Source organism: Gastrolobium bilobum, unplaced genomic scaffold (genome assembly GCF_033153095.1).
Source record: "Gastrolobium bilobum isolate Gb01-03AN ecotype WA unplaced genomic scaffold, APGP_CSIRO_Gbil_v1 utg99448, whole genome shotgun sequence".
Taxonomy (NCBI): domain Eukaryota; kingdom Viridiplantae; phylum Streptophyta; class Magnoliopsida; order Fabales; family Fabaceae; genus Gastrolobium; species Gastrolobium bilobum.
The window spans coordinates 4992-23383 of record NW_026898044.1 but is presented as its reverse complement, the minus strand read 5'-3'; the positions used below and the strand labels follow the sequence as shown (position 1 = coordinate 23383).

General features: G+C 39.5%; 2 protein-coding genes and 2 long non-coding RNA genes across 4 annotated transcripts; 3 read left to right on the top strand and 1 right to left on the bottom strand.

The window, feature by feature from the left end:
* Window positions 1–3268: 3268 nt before the first annotated feature.
* On the bottom strand, window positions 3269–4316 carry LOC133312362 (uncharacterized). Its single transcript, XM_061513533.1, has 4 exons — window positions 4275–4316; window positions 3930–4056; window positions 3688–3837; window positions 3269–3609 (listed from the first exon to the last, which is right to left on the bottom strand). The coding sequence occupies exons 1-4, from the start codon at window positions 4314–4316 to the stop codon at window positions 3269–3271; spliced, it is 660 nt and encodes a 219-aa protein (XP_061369517.1).
* Window positions 4317–8036: 3720 nt separating this feature from the next.
* Window positions 8037–8504, top strand: LOC133312361 (secreted RxLR effector protein 161-like). Its single transcript, XM_061513532.1, has one exon. The coding sequence runs from the start codon at window positions 8037–8039 to the stop codon at window positions 8502–8504; it is 468 nt and encodes a 155-aa protein (XP_061369516.1).
* Window positions 8505–11933: 3429 nt separating this feature from the next.
* On the top strand, window positions 11934–13165 carry LOC133312363 (uncharacterized). The gene is made up of 4 exons (XR_009751676.1): window positions 11934–12137; window positions 12435–12511; window positions 12611–12677; window positions 13109–13165. It is a non-coding gene; the product is annotated as an uncharacterized LOC133312363 (long non-coding RNA).
* A 970-nt stretch (window positions 13166–14135) lies between these two features.
* On the top strand, window positions 14136–15394 carry LOC133312359 (uncharacterized). Its single transcript, XR_009751674.1, has 4 exons — window positions 14136–14367; window positions 14665–14741; window positions 14841–14907; window positions 15339–15394. It is a non-coding gene; the product is annotated as an uncharacterized LOC133312359 (long non-coding RNA).
* Window positions 15395–18392: the final 2998 nt, after the last annotated feature.

Sequence of the window (18392 nt, the reverse complement as noted above, 5' to 3'; positions counted from 1 at the left end):
CAAAGATCACTGCCATTTTTATCATCCACAGACCACACTGGCAAAGATCCGATGGACTCATATGGTCTTAGAATATTGCATATCTTTGGAGATATTTTAATGATTATCCATTGGATCCCTATTCCAAGGCACCCCTGTTAAAACATATCAAGGAACTTAATGGGTATGAAGATCCATATGATCAGCCAAGCTCCTCGCACGACCCAAGCTCTTCCCAAGGCCCAGATCCAATGCAGATTGATTTGGTCTTTGATCCAATTACAGAAACCATTCAAGATTTCGATACTGATATCATAGATCCTAATGCTAATGTCATGAAAGAAATAATTGAGGAAAAAGCCAAACCAGACAAACCTTGGTGGAAAGAAATATATAGTGATGTCCACTCAGAAGAAAGAAGAGCTTTAAATTTGTTTATTAGTACCGACACTACTGATGATGTCTAAAGTGGAAAGACACGTGTATGGTTATAATTTAAAGTGTGTACCAAATAATTTAACTATTAGAAAAGTTGATTGTCTATTGTATAATTATGTCTGATGAGGTGTATTTATTATGCTTGTTGTTATTATAGTTTCTTTGCCTATAAAAGGAAACCTTGAGTGCTTGTATTGGCAGAACAAGTTTGCAGAAAATAAAAGCTTGTGTGTTTTTCCTATGAGTTTCTAAAGAGTTCTCTCATCCCTTCAAAAACTTAGTATAATGTTCTTACTATAATTATTAATCTCTGGATGAGAAAGTTAGTATGCTCTACACTTGCCCTGCAAAGGGATCCTATGTATCAGAAAAAGGACTCTGTAATGATCCAGTATTACGGTCCTCTCATCTTTAAGGATTCATGGATGATAGTCTCCGATAAAAGAGCTAAGAGGCAGAGGGGTGCCTTGAAATGCTCAAATGAAAGGAAGACTAGTCCATGGTTTCTTAAGGATTGTGAGGCTCCCGACACTTGGTATTAGAGCCAAACACTGTGTGTCATCATCGATGACAGGCTCCTTGCCTGATGAAGGCAGCTTTAAGGAAACTTTTCGAGTTTCTTCTAGAGAAAGGGTAAAGATAGTAATAATATTATATGAGGTGAGTAGGAGAGGAACTTCTCAAATCATGGATAACACAAACACTGAAAATACCCAGCCTATAATGTTACATTCTTCCCTGTTCCTTCCTAAACACATTCCCTGAAAAATATCTTCAAAAATAGAAAACCTTATAAAGTACTCTTATGTTACTGAAGATGCAAAAATCCTTGAAACAGTACCACATTTGCTCAGTCCTTATAATATTTTCAAAAGACAAAGATTTGTGTTTAAGAGTATTACCAAGTTGATCTCCACGAGGAGATCGACGATGAAAGAATATGTCCAGTCTTCCAAAATGGATCAGTGTGAGCTACAAGCCACTTCTCAAGAACAGTATGTAAATCTAGAGATTCCTACTGAGTTAATCACTCACTGGAGGCAAGAAGGCTATACTGCACTTCATTTTGGTGCAATAAGACTAATCCTTTCACTCCATGGAAGGAAAGGTCTACCAGTCACATCTCGTATTGCTCTGCTAGATTCTAGCTTCATCCATTACAAAAATGTTGTTATTGGAAATGTGTTGACGACTCTTCATGCGGGAAGTGTGGTTTTAACCATCTTTCCAAATTATAATGTGAGTCTGAAAGACAGAACCTTGCCAAAACGGTTTATATGAGGTGAGTAGGAGAGGAACTTCTCAAATCAAGTCTCTCAAAATTGAAAACTATCTCTTTCGATATTGGTCAAAAACACAAAAAATAAAAAAGGTGCCTTCAGATCTGCTTTCTTACTTTGTCTTTTCCATTGTACCTTCTTGACTCATAATTTTTTCTTTGCACAAAGAGGTTTGAATTTTTTGTGCAATGGAGGATTTCCCTAAAAAGCAGTATTCTTGACTGTTTGAATTTTTTTTTTCTTCCTTACAACTATTTGGTAGGGTGGTCAATGAAATATATGTTTTTTGTGGTTTTTTTTTTTGTTAAGTTGAAAATCAAAACACAAGAATAGAAAGTGAAATATATAGGCTCTATTTGATTACTGTTTTTAAAAACAGTTTTTTAGTTTTCAGAACAAAAAAACTCGTTTGGTAAAACCTGTTTTGTAAAAAAAGTTTTAAAAACTGTAACTATTTTTTTTGTTTTTAGAATCAAATTTAGAAAACATGTCTGAGTTGTTTTTGTTTTTTGTTTTTGTTTTTAACTTTCAAAATAAAAAAAAAATAAAAAACAACTGTTTTCATAATTATTTTACAAAACAGTTCACAATCAAACAGGCCCCATGATCTCTAAATTTGATTCTAAAAATTAAAAAATATATAATTTTAAAATTATTTTTACAAAATATTTTTTTTCTCAGAAAATTTAAAAATTATTTTTGAAAATAGAATCTAGGCCCAAATTATTTTTTGGAACACAATTCCCCCGTTCATGGAAAATATATATAAGGGGATATTCTCTAATTGTGGAGACAATTTAATTGCCTAATTACATGTTCAACTTAGTGAATAAAATAAGAATAATTTGGTTAAAATTTACCTTCGGAAGTGTCGGTAACTAATCAAACCAACGGAAAATGGTATATTAATTAAAAAGAATTATGCATTAGGCTATTCATGTAGATATATTGAATACAGTGTACTCGTAAATTCTATAGTTTGAGTTTGTTTATTATTCCTTAAGAAAGGAAAACGTGATTTAAATTTCTGTTAAGGCTATCACAGTTTTTCACCCTCAAAGTTAAAATAAACAATTAATACTAAAATAAATATAAAATAAAAAGTACAACATCATTTATTAATAGAAAAAATGAACTAATATTTCATCAGATGTAACAGACAAAAACAAATAGTTTAAAATACACAAGGAAAATAAGATGATTTTGGCTTCTTTCATCTGATAAATGAAGAAACTAACCAAAGAAATATTCAAACAACAAAGTTCCAACAGAAAATATAGATATGTAGAAGTACAAGAAAAAATAGGAATGTAGCAATCAAAATGCGCTTTGAATTACGTAATTTTTGCAATGCATTTGGAGAGACATGTAAAGCAAACCAGACACGAGCACATCTCTAATACTATAAGAGTACGTACTTCTTTACTTAAAAATAGAAAAACATAAAATATAAATGTCAATAATCACAAAAGGTGGATAAAATAAAATAAAAAAAGTTAGTTATATTATTTTTTTTTTATCAAATTTAATAAAAGACCAATTTTCAGTATTCCGAAATACTGAAGATATTTTTACAAGACCCGTCTTTCCACTTCATCCAACCAATCCTTACCAAAAGGAAATCTGCGCATGTCTTGTAGTAACTGCACAAGATCTGAGTGACTTGATTCCAACACATCGAACGCACTATGGGTTTGGAGGAATTTCAATAGCTCAGCGAGGCAATCATAGGCATGACCCTTGCATCTTTCACTACATGCATTGCTTAGACAAACAGAAGGATGCTTCACAAGGAAATCAGTGAGCAAAGACAAGTTCTCTGGAGCCAAACGTTTCTTGGATACCAATTGCTCTAGCTCCCTTTTGACAAGTGAAGCAAAATTTAAATCCTCCATGTTTTGAGAAGAGTTCCCTGAAATTGAAGGAAAGAGTGATTTAAGCATCCGGAGAAACAAAATAAAAACAAAAAGAGAAGAAGGGGAGACAATACCTTCAAATGGGACTGAAGGAGATTGGGATGCAATAGGAGAAGGGATACTAGGAGAGCCCTTAGATTCTGAAACTCCTATGTTATCCTCGTTTGAAGTATGTTCCTTAATAATTGAGCTCACTTTCATGGAAGCATCATCATTTAAAAAAACTAAGCAAAAGATGGGAGAGAAAAGAGTTCAAAATCAAAAGTGTGATGCTGTAACAAAAGAAAAAAGAAAAAGAAGATGCAAGAGTCTTCACCAGGAGCATGAGTCTTAGTAAGGGCGTCCTCAAACTCAGAAGTTTCTTGGGAGTCTTTAATATCAACATCTTTGGTAGTAGGAGGCTCTGAAAAAGAAGGTTGGGCAATTTGGCCATGGCCATCTTCCTACACAGATTCAAATAAACAAATGATATTATCATCTCCTAAGTCTTTAAAAATATAGGGTCATCCTTACAGCAATAATTAGTATATGTTTCAGATCGGATGAGCATGATTTCGCTATGGGAAGTAGAAGAAGAAAAGAATAAGAAAACAAAAGAATTAGTCTTGATTTTACAAACTAAAAAGAAAAAAGAAAATTAGTATTAAGCCTCAACAATTACTGAGCAACAATTTTTCAGCGCCTCAATTTCTTCTTGTTCCATTCAAATTGGTTCAAACCTAGATTCTTTCAAATCCAAAGTTGTGGTAATTAATTGGGTTTAAACTTTAATAAATATAAAAAATAGGAAATGAAGGGTTTATGTTATGAAGAGGTGTGTCCCTAGGAATTTGTTAGTGGACAATTATTATGCTTTGGTGAAGAGGTGTGTCCCTAGGAATTTGATAGTGGACAATTATTTAATGTTAGAGTTACTAGGTTACCTTTTAATTGTTTTAGTCATTTGCTATTGCTTATAAATAGCACTATGTAAACCATTTGAAGATGGACTTGGTATATACAGTAATAGAAAGAGGTATTGATCAGAGAAAAAGAACTCCTCATGTGTAAATTTGTGTGTTTGAGTGTTTGAGAAAAACACCATTAGAGGACCTGTGAATTACAAATTGGTATTAGAGCTTGAACCAATGGAGAGAAATAGTCTGCCAGTGCCCCGTCTGACAAAGACGAACTTTGAAAAATTGGAGCATCCAAATGAAAGCTCTTCTAAGAGCCCATGATAGTTGGGAATTGGTGCAAGTTGGGTTCGTAGAACCAGAATTGACAGTAGGATATTCAGCGAATCAACTCAGACAGTTGAAGGCATCAAAGACAAAGGATGCAGCGACACTTTGTATAATGTTTCAAGCTGTTGAAGAAATTGGTGGCCTTGAGAAGATAGGAGGGGAGGCAACAACAAAGGAGGCTTGGGATATTTTGGAGACGGTTTACGAAGGAGTTGATCGTGTGAAGCAGGTCAGACTTCAAACTCTACAAGGAGAGTTGGAAGTCATGAAAATGAAGGAGACCGAAGGATTGTCAGATTTTATCACCCGGATTCAGACCGTGGTGAATCAGCTAAAGCGGAATGGAGAGGCCCTGCCAGAGTCCAGAGTGGTAGAGAAGATATTGAGATCGTTGACAGACGACTTTGAAAACGTGGTGCGTGCGATTGAAGAATCTAAGGACTTGTCTACGCTCTTTGTTGATGAGCTAGCAGGTTCTCTTGAGGCGTATGAACAACGCGAGAAAAAGAAGAAGAAGGAAGAGACACTGGAGCAAGCACTCCAGTCAAAAGCAAATATCAAGGAAGAAAAGGCGCTCTACTCTCAGAATGCCCGAGGTAGAGGTCGTGGAAGAAGTGGACGAGGTGGTCGTGACCGAGGTCAGGAGACAAGACATGTGAGGTGAAAACTGAGTCTAGTCATCAAAACTGGAGAGGTAGAGGACGAGGCCGAGGTGGAAGAGGCCGATGGACAAACCAATCAAACATGGAATGTTACAAATGTGGGAAGTATGGACATTACTCAAGAGATTGCAACTCGGACAGATGCTATAACTATGGCCGAGTTGGGCATTTTGCTAAAGATTGTCGTGATGAGAAAAAGTTTGATGAGACTTCAAACTTCGCTGCAGAAGGAGAAGCAAGAGATGGAGGAGTTCTTATGCTAGCCCATGGAGAAACAAGTTCAAAGAATGAGACAGAGTGGTACCTGGACTCTGGTGCCAGTAACCACATGTGGGGTCACAAACATTTATTTAAAGAATTAAGAACGTTGGAAGCAAAGCATGTGTCTTCGGAGATGCATCGAAGATAGATGTAAAAGGTCGAGGTACGATCTGTTTCTTGCAAAAGGACGGACAAGTTGGTACAATTCGGGACTTGTATTACGTGCCTGAGCTCAAAAGCAATATTCTAAGCATTGTACAGTTGATGGAAAAGGGCTACTCGATTTTTATGACAGACCGAGTTCTGCTGTTGAAAGATAAACAAGGGCGTCTGATAGCCCGAGTTCAGATGAAGAAGAATATAATGTATAAGTTGTGCTTGAGCAGCTTGGAGGACGGCTGTTTGCAAGCCAGAATCGAGGATAAGATGGAATTGTGGCATAAACGATTTGGACACCTTCATTATGGTGGTCTGACCGAGATGATGAAGAAGAACATGGTAGTGGGACTACCAAAGATTAACTCTGAAGCAAAATTTTGTGAGGACTGCGTATTGGGAAAACATGCGAAGAGCCCGTTCCAAAGGATGGCGAGATACCGGACTAGGCAGCCTCTTGATTTGATCCATACCGACCTGTGTGGACCCATTACTCCGGGGTCCTTCAGTGGTAAGAAGTATTTTGTAACTATTATTGATGATTTTAGTCGAAAGACTTAGGTGTATTTTCTGAAGGAAAAATCTGAAGTGCTAGAGGCATTTAAAAGGTTTAAAGTAATGATAGAGAATGGTACTGGGAGGTACATCAAATCGGTCCCTTCAGACCGAGGTGGGGAGTACGTCTCGACAGCTTTCAAGAAGTATTGTGAAGAACATGGGATAAGGCGGTTCCTGACCGAACCGTACTCGCCCCAGTAGAATGGAGTAGCTGAGAGAAAGAATCGGACTATCCTGGATATGGTCTGATCCATGTTGAAGACAAAGAACATGCCGAAAGAGTTCTGGGGAGAGGCCGTGCAATGTGCAGTGTACGTGCAGAACATATGTGCACATTCAAGTTTGAATGACAAGACTCTGCAGGAAGCATGGAGTGGTTTGAAGCCCTCAATGGGTCACTTTAAAGTCTTTGGGAGTGTTGCGTATGCACACATACCAGATCAGCTGAGGACAAAGCTAGAAGATAAGAGCAAGAAGTTTGTGTTTATTGGTTATGATGAGAAGACTAAGGGATATAAGTTGCTGGATCCTGTCAATAGAAAAGTACTGGTTAGCCGAGATGTGAAGGTGAATGAAGAAGATGCTTGGGACTGGAGTAGTCCATCCGAGGTGAATGTTGAACTCGGAAAAATGACAATTGAGGTCGGACAACCCTCGACCCGCATTCCAGAAAATTCAAATGATTCTGATAGTGAAGAAGAGTTGAGACAACCAAGAAGGAGGAGTCTACAAGATCTGTATGATTCCACCAGTGAAGCACACTTGGTATGTTTGTTGGCAGATTCTGAAGAAGTGAGTTTTGAAGAAGCAATCCGAGATGAGAAATGGCAATCAGCCATGGAAGAGGAGATTAAAGCAATAGAAAAGAACAAGACATGGGAGTTAGCCGAGCTGCCCAAAGAAAGTCGGCCCATTGGTGTGAAATGGGTGTACAAGAAGAAAATGAACGCTAAAGGGGAGATCAAAAGATATAAAGTCCGGTTGGTAGCGAAAGGGTATAAGCAGAAGGCCGGCATTGACTATGACGAGGTGTTCGCGCCCGTAGCAAGAATGGAGACAATCAGGCTGTTAATTTCTCAAGCAGCCCAGTTCGGATGGCCGATCTATCAGATGGACGTGAAGTCGGCATTCTTAAATGGAGTATTCGAGGAGGTGTATCTGAAACAACCTCTGGGATTCATGAAAGCCGGACAAGAAAGAAAAGTGTTGAGACTGAAGAAAGCTTTGTATGGGTTGAAGCAAGCCCCAAGAGCCTAGAACACGAGAATTGACAATTACTTCAAAAAAGATGGACTTGAACAATGTCCGTATGAACACGCACTCTACGTAAAGAAGAAAGGAGGTAAAATTCTACTTATTGCTATATATGTTGATGATCTGATTATCCTGGGTAATGATGAAGGAATGATTCAAGATTTTAAGAAGAAAATGACGAAGGAGTTTGAGACGACGTATCTCGGTCTGATGAGATACTTTCTTGGTTTGGAGGTTAGACAAGATGAATCCGGGATCTTCGTCTCTCTGGAAGCCTATGCAAAATGAATTTTAGAGAAGTTCAAAATGAGTGATTGCAACCTGGTTTCAACCCCCATGGAACCCGGCGTTAAACTTTCAAGATATGATAGAGGAGAAAAGGTAGATCCGAGTGTTTATTGTAGTCTAGTTGGAAGTCTGAGGTACTTGACATGTACAAGGCCGGATCTGTCTCTGAGTGTTGGAATAATAAGCCGATTTATGGAAGAGCCGAAGTATACTCATTGGAAGGTGACAAAGAGAATTCTAAGATATGTGAAAGGAACAATTTCTCAAGGACTTCTTTACTTGAAGTCAGACAAGTACAAGCTGACAGGCTACTCGGATAGTGATTGGTGCGGAGATGTGGATGACAGAAAGAGCACGGCTGGCTATGTATTTTTTATGGGGAATACGGCGTTTACTTGGGTATCGAAGAAGGAACCCATTGTAACTCTATCTACATGCGAAGCCGAGTACGTAGCTGCTTCGTGGTGCGTGTGCCATGCAATTTAGCTGAGAAATTTATTGAGCAAGTTGGAGCAAGAGCAAGTTGGTTCAACTGAGATCCGGGTTGACAACAAATCAGCGATCGAGTTGGCAAAAAACCCGGTCAACCATGAAAGAAGCAAGCATATTGATGTCAGATTCCATTTCATCCGGGATCAAGTAAACGAAGGAAAGGTGGAGCTCAGTCATGTGGCAAGCCGAGATCAAATTGGAGATATTTTCACGAAGCCCCTGCCGACGTTGTTGTTTGAGAATTTGACGAAGAAGATGAGAATGAAGGACGGTAGAGATATTAAAGTTTAAGGGGGAGTTTTGTTGGGTTTAAACTTTAATAAATAAAGTAATTAAAAAATAGGAAATGAAGGGTTTATGTTAGGAAGAGATGTGTCCCTAGGAATTTGTTAGTGGACAATTATTATGCTTAGAGTTTGGTGAAGAGGTGTGTCCCTAGGAATTTGTTAGTGGACAATTTTTTAATGTTAAGAGTTACTAGGTAACCTTTTAATTGTTTTAGTCATTTGCTATTGCTTATAAATAACACTATGTAAACCATTTGAAGATGGACTTGGTATATGCAGTAATAGAAAGAGGTATTGATCAGTGAAAAAGAACTTCTCGTGTGTGTAAACTTGTGTGTTTGAGTGTTTGAGAAAAACACCATTAGAGGACCTGTGAATTACGTAAACATGGCAGTATTACTTTTAAGTAGACTATCATAATAGAAAGCACAGTTGCATACAATAAACTTACCTGTGGATATTTTTTGGGCTCAGTAGTAACTAAAGGGCCTGACGACGAACTAACTGATTCTGAGATAGTTGACGATCTTATTGTCTTGGCATCCACTGATGTAATTCCATCATAAACACTTTATAATAGCCCATCTTAATTAATTAGTAAATCAAGTGTAATTAATTAATTAAACATGTTTTACTGGGTAAAATTAAGTATAATGCTTAATTAAATGAATCTGAGTCACTTTGGAGTTAAAAGTGTACTCAGTGAAAATTAAGGGGTATAAATGGGTACTGATGAAAGTGCCCAAAATATAAAAATAAAAATAGTAATATTCCTAGAATAATATTCCAGACTTTTGGGTAAAGTTTGGTAATTATTGGAGTTGAATAGATAGACGAACCAATACCCGCTTAAAGCCACTTAACCAATGTTAAGTGACTAAAAGCCAAAAGAGCCCCATTTCCCACCCCATTTCGTCGACGCCAGAAGAGGAGAAAGGAGAAGAGAAGAGAGGGAGAAGAGAGGGAAGAAGAAAAGGGAAAGAGAGAGAGAGAAAGCAAATCTCAACCAAATCCATCCGTTCAAAAGCCTAAACCACTCCAAATCTCCTCCTCTTTCATAATCCTTGCTTTGTTTTGAGTGGGGAGCATTGTGGAGAGGGATATTGCCTCTCAAAAATTCGGCCATTGGAGAGATTTTGGGGTTTTGGGAAGTTCAACCTCCATGGGAGCTTGAGGAACACTCCTTGCTTGGTTGTGTGACCCTTGGTGGTAAGATTCTAACCCTTGAACCTCATGATTCCTTGAAATTTGCATGAGTTAGGGTTTATGAATAGTGTTTTAGGGATTTTGATGAAATGTTGTTAAATTAGCTATGTTCTAGGAAGAATGGAGCTTAGAGCATGTTATGGAAAATGCTAGAAATACCATTTAATCGGTGAAAATGAGCTTAGATAGCTAAATGAGTATACTTGTAAAATGGCAAGAATATGATGCTTGATATTGGATTTCTTGCATTGTTGATGAATGATATGACTTGGTTGATTGATGATTGTGTCCTAATGATGTCTAGGATTGAGACATTTGGACCGACCGTGAGCGATCAACCGCTTGAACAAGCTATGGAGCTTGAGTAGCTCATTGGAATTGGTGTTGGTTTTGGAGTAGAGTATTGTTGACATTGGTGAAGAACAAAGGTCGACTGAAGCATTGAGGTAAGCCTTCGGACCTTGGGTGTAATTCCCTTGACTGTTCTACCAAGCCCTGAAAGGGTGGAGGTTGTGATTGTGTATATAAATGCAATAAAATAGTGTAATGCTTTGTTATACGTATGTGTATGCATTTGGTGTGGCATAGGATGGTGTTTCCCTATGTTGGTATGTGGCATGACGATGCGTAAATCATACTTGGTAGTTAGCTGGCCAGTAGGACTATTTGCATCTGAGTTTCCTTAGGACAGCTTGAGAGCTCGAGGGATTTCTCCTGGAGATGTATTGCACTTTGCATAGATATGTATTTACTGCATTATTATTGTTATTGCTATTACACTGATATGGAACTGTGGGGTGGAGAGATGCTCCAAGGACCCCTGGTTTACTGGATATATTCGTATATCTCACCCCGTGTTGTGGGGACCCCCTTTTAGGTAAGGATGCTGCAGGAGCCTCTGGTGGCAAGTGGCCATATCTGGATTATGCATGAAATGTGGCATTTCTTTTGAGATTGTACATGTTGTTTTGTAGCTCACATGTATAGAATTGTAATGAATAGGCAATGCTAGATTTATGATTTGTATATTGGAATGAACTTAGCCTATGCTCATGCCTTTGGTCATCTCTTTTGTTGATGGGAGCCAAGGGAATGATCATAGTGTTTTGTAAGCTAAGTTCCATGAGTTGTAAAGGATATGTAATGTAAATGATGCCTACTTGAAATTCAACATATGCATGCTTGTTATGTATTGAGTTATTGAATTGGTTGGGCTGGGAATCAATTAGGTACCTTTTGTTTAAACTGGTAAACGATGAGAAAACAAAGGTCATGCTGCCCAAATTCTAGCTAAATCTCATGAGGAGAGGTTGGATGAGTGCTAGGATTTAGTTTTGGGGCATGGACAATTGGGGTTTGTAATGGGGATGCATCTTTCCCTAGGCTTGGAATTGAGAAATGTGGGAATTGGAATTCACTGGCAGCGCGCTTAAGCGCCCAGGAGCGCGCCCAAGCGCCCTGCTGCCCCTGTGAGTGCCAATGCATTCGGCCTCCTCGCGCTGTATAATAGCCCATCTTAATTAATTAGTAAATCAAGTGTAATTAATTAATTAAACATGTTTTAGTGAGTGAAATTAAGTATAAGGCTTAATTAAATGAATCTGAGTCACTTTGGAGTTAAAAAGTGTACTCAGTGAAAATTAAGGGGTATAAATGGGTACTGGCAAAAGTACCCAAAATATAAAAATAAAAATAGTAATACTCCTAGAATAATATTCCAGACTTTTGGGTAAAGTTTGGTAATTATTTGAGTTGAATAGATAGACGAACCAATACCCGCTTAAAGTCACTTAACCAATGTTAAGTGACCAAAAGCCAAAAGTGACCCCCATTTCCCACCCAACCGTCGAGAAAGAAACAGAGAGAAGAAGAAGAAGAAGGAGAAAAGAGGAGGAAGGAAGGGAGGAAGAGAGAGAGAGATCAAACCTTGATGGTTTTGGATGATTCAAAAGCCTAAATCGCTTAGAATCTCGCCCTCTTTCATAATCCTAGCTTTGTTTTGAGTGGGGAGCATTGTGGAGAGGGATATTGGCTCTCAAAAATTCGGCCCTTTGGTGAAAATTGGGGTTTTGAGAGTTTCTACCTCCATTGAAGCTTGAGGAGCCATCAATCCTTGGTTGTGTGACCATTGGTGGTAAGATTCTAACCCTTGAACCTCATGATTCCTTGAAATTTGCATGAGTTAGGGTTTGTGAATAGTAAATTGAGATTTTTATGAAATGTAGTTGAATTAGCTATGTTCTAGGAAGAATGGAGCTTAGAGCATGTTATGGAAAATGCTAGGAATGTCATTTAATCGGTGGAAATGAGCCTAGATAGTCATTTGATAATCGTTCATAATATTGGAAAATTCATGCTTGGATTGGTTAGTATTCTAGCATGTTGAACAATTAGTGAGTTGAATGATTGATTGGATCCTTGTGATGTCTAGGATTGAGACATTTGGACCAACCGTGAGTGATCAACCATTGGAGCAAGCTATGGAGCTTGAATAGCTCATTGGAATTGGTAAGCTCATACTTGGGTTGTGCTTTGAATTGAGTAATTGATGGTTGATTGTGAAATACTCTTGGATGCAATGTGTTGATTGCATTACACCATGTGTAGGTGTATGTTTGTAAAAGTTGATTGCTGAAACTGTTGGTGAAGAACAAAGGTCGATTGAAGCATTGAGGTAAGCCTTCGGACCTTGGGTGTAATTCCCTTGACTGTTCTACCAAGCCCTGAAAGGGTGGAGGTTGTGATTGTGTATATAAATGCAATAAAATAGTGTAATGCTTTGTTATACGTATGTGTATGCATTTGGTGTGGCATAGGATGGTGTTTCCCTATGTTGGTATGTTGCATGACGATGCGTAAATCATACTTGGTAGTTAGCTGGCCAGTAGGACTATTTGCATCTGAGTTTCCTTAGGACAGCTTGAGAGCTCGAGGGATTTCTCCTGGAGATGTATTGCACTTTGCATAGATATGTATTTACTGCATTATTATTGTTATTGCTATTACACTGATATGGAACTGTGGGGTGGAGAGATGCTCCAAGGACCCCTGGTTTACTGGATATATTCGTATATCTCACCCCGTGTTGTGGGGACCCCCTTTCAGGTAAGGATGCTGCAGGAGCCTCTGGTGGCAAGTGGCCATATCTGGATTATGCATGAAATATGGCACTTCTTTGAGTTTATGCATGCCTTTTGTAGATGACATGTATAGGATTTTATTTTGAAAGCCCATGATCATATGTATATCTTGATTCATTGGATGAACTTAGCCTATGCTCATGCCTGTGGTTGCACCTTTTGTTGATGGGAGCCAAGGGAATGATCATAGTGTTTTGTAAGCTAAGTTCTATGATTTGTAAAGGATATGTAATGTAAATGATGCCTACTTGAAATTCAATATATGCATGCTTGTTATGTATTGAGTTGTTGAATTGGTTGGGCTGAAAATCAATTAGGTACCCTCTTCGTTTAAACTGGTAAACGATGAGAAAACAAAGGTCATGCTGCCCAAATTCTAGCTAAATCTCATGAGGAGAGGTTGGATGAGTGCTAGGATTTAGTTTTGGGGCATGGACATTTGGGGTTTGTAATGGGGATGCATTCTCCCCTAGGCTTGGACTTGAGAAATGTGGGAATTGGAATCCCCTGGCAGCGCGCTTAAGCGCCCAGGAGCGCGCCCAAGCGCCCTGCTGCCCCTGTGAGTGCCAATGCATTCGGCCTCCTCGCGCTGTATAATAGCCCATCTTAATTAATTAGTAAATCAAGTGTAATTAATTAATTAAACATGTTTTAGTGAGTGAAATTAAGTATAAGGCTTAATTAAATGAATCTGAGTCACTTTGGAGTTAAAAAGTGTACTCAGTGAAAATTAAGGGGTATAAATGGGTACTGGCAAAAGTACCCAAAATATAAAAATAAAAATAGTAATACTCCTAGAATAATATTCCAGACTTTTGGGTAAAGTTTGGTAATTATTTGAGTTGAATAGATAGACGAACCAATACCCGCTTAAAGTCACTTAACCAATGTTAAGTGACCAAAAGCCAAAAGTGACCCCCATTTCCCACCCAACCGTCGAGAAAGAAACAGAGAGAAGAAGAAGAAGAAGGAGAAAAGAGGAGGAAGGAAGGGAGGAAGAGAGAGAGAGATCAAACCTTGATGGTTTTGGATGATTCAAAAGCCTAAATCGCTTAGAATCTCGCCCTCTTTCATAATCCTAGCTTTGTTTTGAGTGGGGAGCATTGTGGAGAGGGATATTGGCTCTCAAAAATTCGGCCCTTTGGTGAAAATTGGGGTTTTGAGAGTTTCTACCTCCATTGAAGCTTGAGGAGCCATCAATCCTTGGTTGTGTGACCATTGGTGGTAAGATTCTAACCCTTGAACCTCATGATTCCTTGAAATTTGCATGAGTTAGGGTTTGTGAATAGTAAATTGGGATTTTTATGAAATGTAGTTGAATTAGCTATGTTCTAGGAAGAATGGAGCTTAGAGCATGTTATGGAAAATGCTAGGAATGTCATTTAATCGGTGGAAATGAGCCTAGATAGTCATTTGATAATCGTTCATAATATTGGAAAATTCATGCTTGGATTGGTTAGTATTCTAGCATGTTGAACAATTAGTGAGTTGAATGATTGATTGGATCCTTGTGATGTCTAGGATTGAGACATTTGGACCAACCGTGAGTGATCAACCATTGGAGCAAGCTATGGAGCTTGAATAGCTCATTGGAATTGGTAAGCTCATACTTGGGTTGTGCTTTGAATTGAGTAATTGATGGTTGATTGTGAAATACTCTTGGATGCAATGTGTTGATTGCATTACACCATGTGTAGGTGTATGTTTGTAAAAGTTGATTGCTGAAACTGTTGGTGAAGAACAAAGGTCGATTGAAGCATTGAGGTAAGCCTTCGGACCTTGGGTGTAATTCCCTTGACTGTTCTACCAAGCCCTGAAAGGGTGGAGGTTGTGATTGTGTATATAAATGCAATAAAATAGTGTAATGCTTTGTTATACGTATGTGTATGCATTTGGTGTGGCATAGGATGGTGTTTCCCTATGTTGGTATGTTGCATGACGATGCGTAAATCATACTTGGTAGTTAGCTGGCCAGTAGGACTATTTGCATCTGAGTTTCCTTAGGACAGCTTGAGAGCTCGAGGGATTTCTCCTGGAGATGTATTGCACTTTGCATAGATATGTATTTACTGCATTATTATTGTTATTGCTATTACACTGATATGGAACTGTGGGGTGGAGAGATGCTCCAAGGACCCCTGGTTTACTGGATATATTCGTATATCTCACCCCGTGTTGTGGGGACCCCCTTTCAGGTAAGGATGCTGCAGGAGCCTCTGGTGGCAAGTGGCCATATCTGGATTATGCATGAAATATGGCACTTCTTTGAGTTTATGCATGCCTTTTGTAGATGACATGTATAGGATTTTATTTTGAAAGCCCATGATCATATGTATATCTTGATTCATTGGATGAACTTAGCCTATGCTCATGCCTGTGGTTGCACCTTTTGTTGATGGGAGCCAAGGGAATGATCATAGTGTTTTGTAAGCTAAGTTCTATGATTTGTAAAGGATATGTAATGTAAATGATGCCTACTTGAAATTCAATATATGCATGCTTGTTATGTATTGAGTTGTTGAATTGGTTGGGCTGAAAATCAATTAGGTACCCTCTTCGTTTAAACTGGTAAACGATGAGAAAACAAAGGTCATGCTGCCCAAATTCTAGCTAAATCTCATGAGGAGAGGTTGGATGAGTGCTAGGATTTAGTTTTGGGGCATGTACATTTGGGGTTTGTAATGGGGATGCATTCTCCCCTAGGCTTGGACTTGAGAAATGTGGGAATTGGAATCCCCTGGCAGCGCGCTTAAGCGCCCAGGAGCGCGCCCAAGCGCCCTGCTGCCCCTGCGAGTGCCAATGCATTCTGCCTCCTCGCGCTGGAGCGCCCAAGTGGGGGCTTAAGCGCCCAGGATTGCGCGCTGGAGCGCCCTGGCGTGCGCTTAAGCGCCCCTTGCTGCAGAAAGTTGGGTGGCTTACTGCCCCCTCGTGTTTTAGCGCCCAGGGTGGGGCTTAAGCGCCCAGGGTTGCGCGCTTGAGCGCCCTGGTCCGCGCTTAAGCGCCCTTCGCCACTGAAGGAGGAGATGCTTCTGTCTCTGCGCGCTAAAACGTCCCAGTGGGAGCTTGAGCGCCCAGGCTAGCGCGCCTGAGCGCCCTGTTGCGCGCTTAAGCGCCCATCCACACTGGAAATGCTGATGCTTACTGCCTCCGTGCGCTTAAGCGCCCAGATGGAGGCTTTAGCGCCCGATAGCGCGCGCTTGAGCGCCCGGTAGCGCGCTGAAGCGCGCTGGGCCTGTGACCAACACTCTCTTGTGTTGCTCCAAATTGTCCTAACTTGGGCTACAGTGCTCCGATTTGAGCACGGTTTGAAGCCACAGGTAGCTAATGAAGAAACCTACAATATAGTAGAAGTATTGAACTAAACAAGAAGTAAATTAATGGTTTAAAAATGGGAAATGAACATGATGTTAAGCTTAATTTATCTGTTTCCGCAAGGTAATTTGGTTATGATCACGAAATTGGGTATTATAAGTTCGGTACGTTTTAAAATGAAAAATTTATCCGGATTTTAATTGAACCCATGTGATTGTAACTGCGCTTAATATCATAATACGATGTTAACAAACCGGTTCTAGAACGGGGTGTTACACGCTGGAGCGCCCAAGTGGGGGCTTAAGCGCCCAGGATTGCGCGCTGGAGCGCCCTGGCTCGCGCTTAAGCGCCCTTCGCTGCAGAAAGATAGGATGCTTACTGTCCCCTCGTGTTTTAGCGCCCAGTGTGGGGCTGAAGCGCCCAGGGTTGCGCGCTTGAGCGCCCTTAGCCACTGAAGGAGGAGATGCTTCTGTCTCTGCGCGCTAAAACGTCCCAATGGGAGCTGAAGCGCCCAGGATAGCGCGCTTGAGCGCCCTGATGCGCGCTTAAGCGCCCATTCACACTGAAATACCTGATGCTTCCTGCCTCCGTGCGCTTAAGCGCCCAGGTGGAGGCTTTAGCGCCCGAGAGCGCGCGCTTGAGCGCCCGGTAGCGCGCTGAAGTGCGCGGGGCCTGTGACCAACATTCTCTTGTGTTGCTTCAAATTGTCCTAACTTGGGCTACAGTGCTCCGATTTGAGCGCGGTTTGAAACCACAGGTAGCTAATGAAGAGATCTACAATATAGCAGAAGTTGTGAAATAATAAGAAGTAAATTAATGGTTTAAAAATAGAATAAGAACATGATGTTAAGCTTAATTTATCTGATTCCGCAAGGTAATACGGTTATGATCACGAAATTGGGTATTATAAATTCGGCATGTTTTAAAATAAAAAATTTATCCGGATTTTAATTGAACCCATGTGATTGTAACTGCGCTTAATATCATAATGCGATGTTAACAAACCGGTTCTAGAACGGGGTGTTACACACTTCTTTTAATACTCTGCACAAAATCAAAATGGATATTTAAGTTTGGAGCATACTTCCATTGAAAAATATAATAAGCATAACAAGGGAATGCCTTCTCTAGAGGTGCAAGTTCTGGTCCTTGTGATGTGCTCCTTGTTTTTGAATCAGCTGACAAAGCTGCTGTTACAGTTTTCTCTGACATAGTACCCTTCTGAATGCTTTGATCCTCTGTTTCTTTAGGACACTGTATAGCATAAAAATATTAAGTTGTAATATATTTCCAAGAAGTATATATGGAAGCACTATTCATTTCCAGTTAAGTTTTTTAGCATGATGCACATGGTCAGGTGGTATTACATTATTTCTCTGAAGAGTTATAAAGTTAATATCAATTTCTCCAAGTGGGTGTTGTTGGTTCATCAAACATGGTTCTCCGTATTATTAGTCATGAGCCATTAGTTTCCACCAATAATAATAAGAAGATCTTACAGTAGACTTACATGTGAATGTGCTTCATGTAGAGGAATATCCGAGGGACATGGACGTGGCCTTTTAATTAGTTCTGAATCTGTTGGTGCACTTGCTATTAATGGTATCTCTAAACTAGGAACTTTTTCAACAAAATCTTGCTCTGCCTCTAATGCACCTGAAGAAGTCAACTCACGCTCGAACGGTGTTTGAATTTCAGGCCTAACAGGAAAGTCTAAGATGATTTCTGAAGTTGGATTTTGGTTGCTGGTTTCTTGGGTGTTAGTGTCTTTTAGAACTTCAAGAATCAACTGTCGTAGCGCTGCCTTGGACAAACTATCCATTCCAAGTTCTGCAATAACTCCTTTTGCCAGTGACTCGTAATTAAGAATGTAAGAAAGTAATATAAATAAAAATAAAAATTTATACTTTCAATTGTAAATCATCATTTTCAGGTTT

Coding starts and splice junctions, on each gene's coding strand:
- LOC133312362 (XM_061513533.1), bottom strand. CDS start 4,316: ATGGAACAAGAAGAAATTGAGGCGCTGAAAAATTGTTGCTCA. Junction 3,838..3,929: donor TACTAAGACTCATGCTCCTG/GTGAAGACTCTT, acceptor TCTTTTGCTTAG/TTTTTTTAAATGATGATGCT. Junction 3,610..3,687: donor TCCTTCAGTCCCATTTGAAG/GTATTGTCTCCC, acceptor CTTCAATTTCAG/GGAACTCTTCTCAAAACATG.
- LOC133312361 (XM_061513532.1), top strand. CDS start 8,037: ATGAGTGATTGCAACCTGGTTTCAACCCCCATGGAACCCGGCGTTAAA.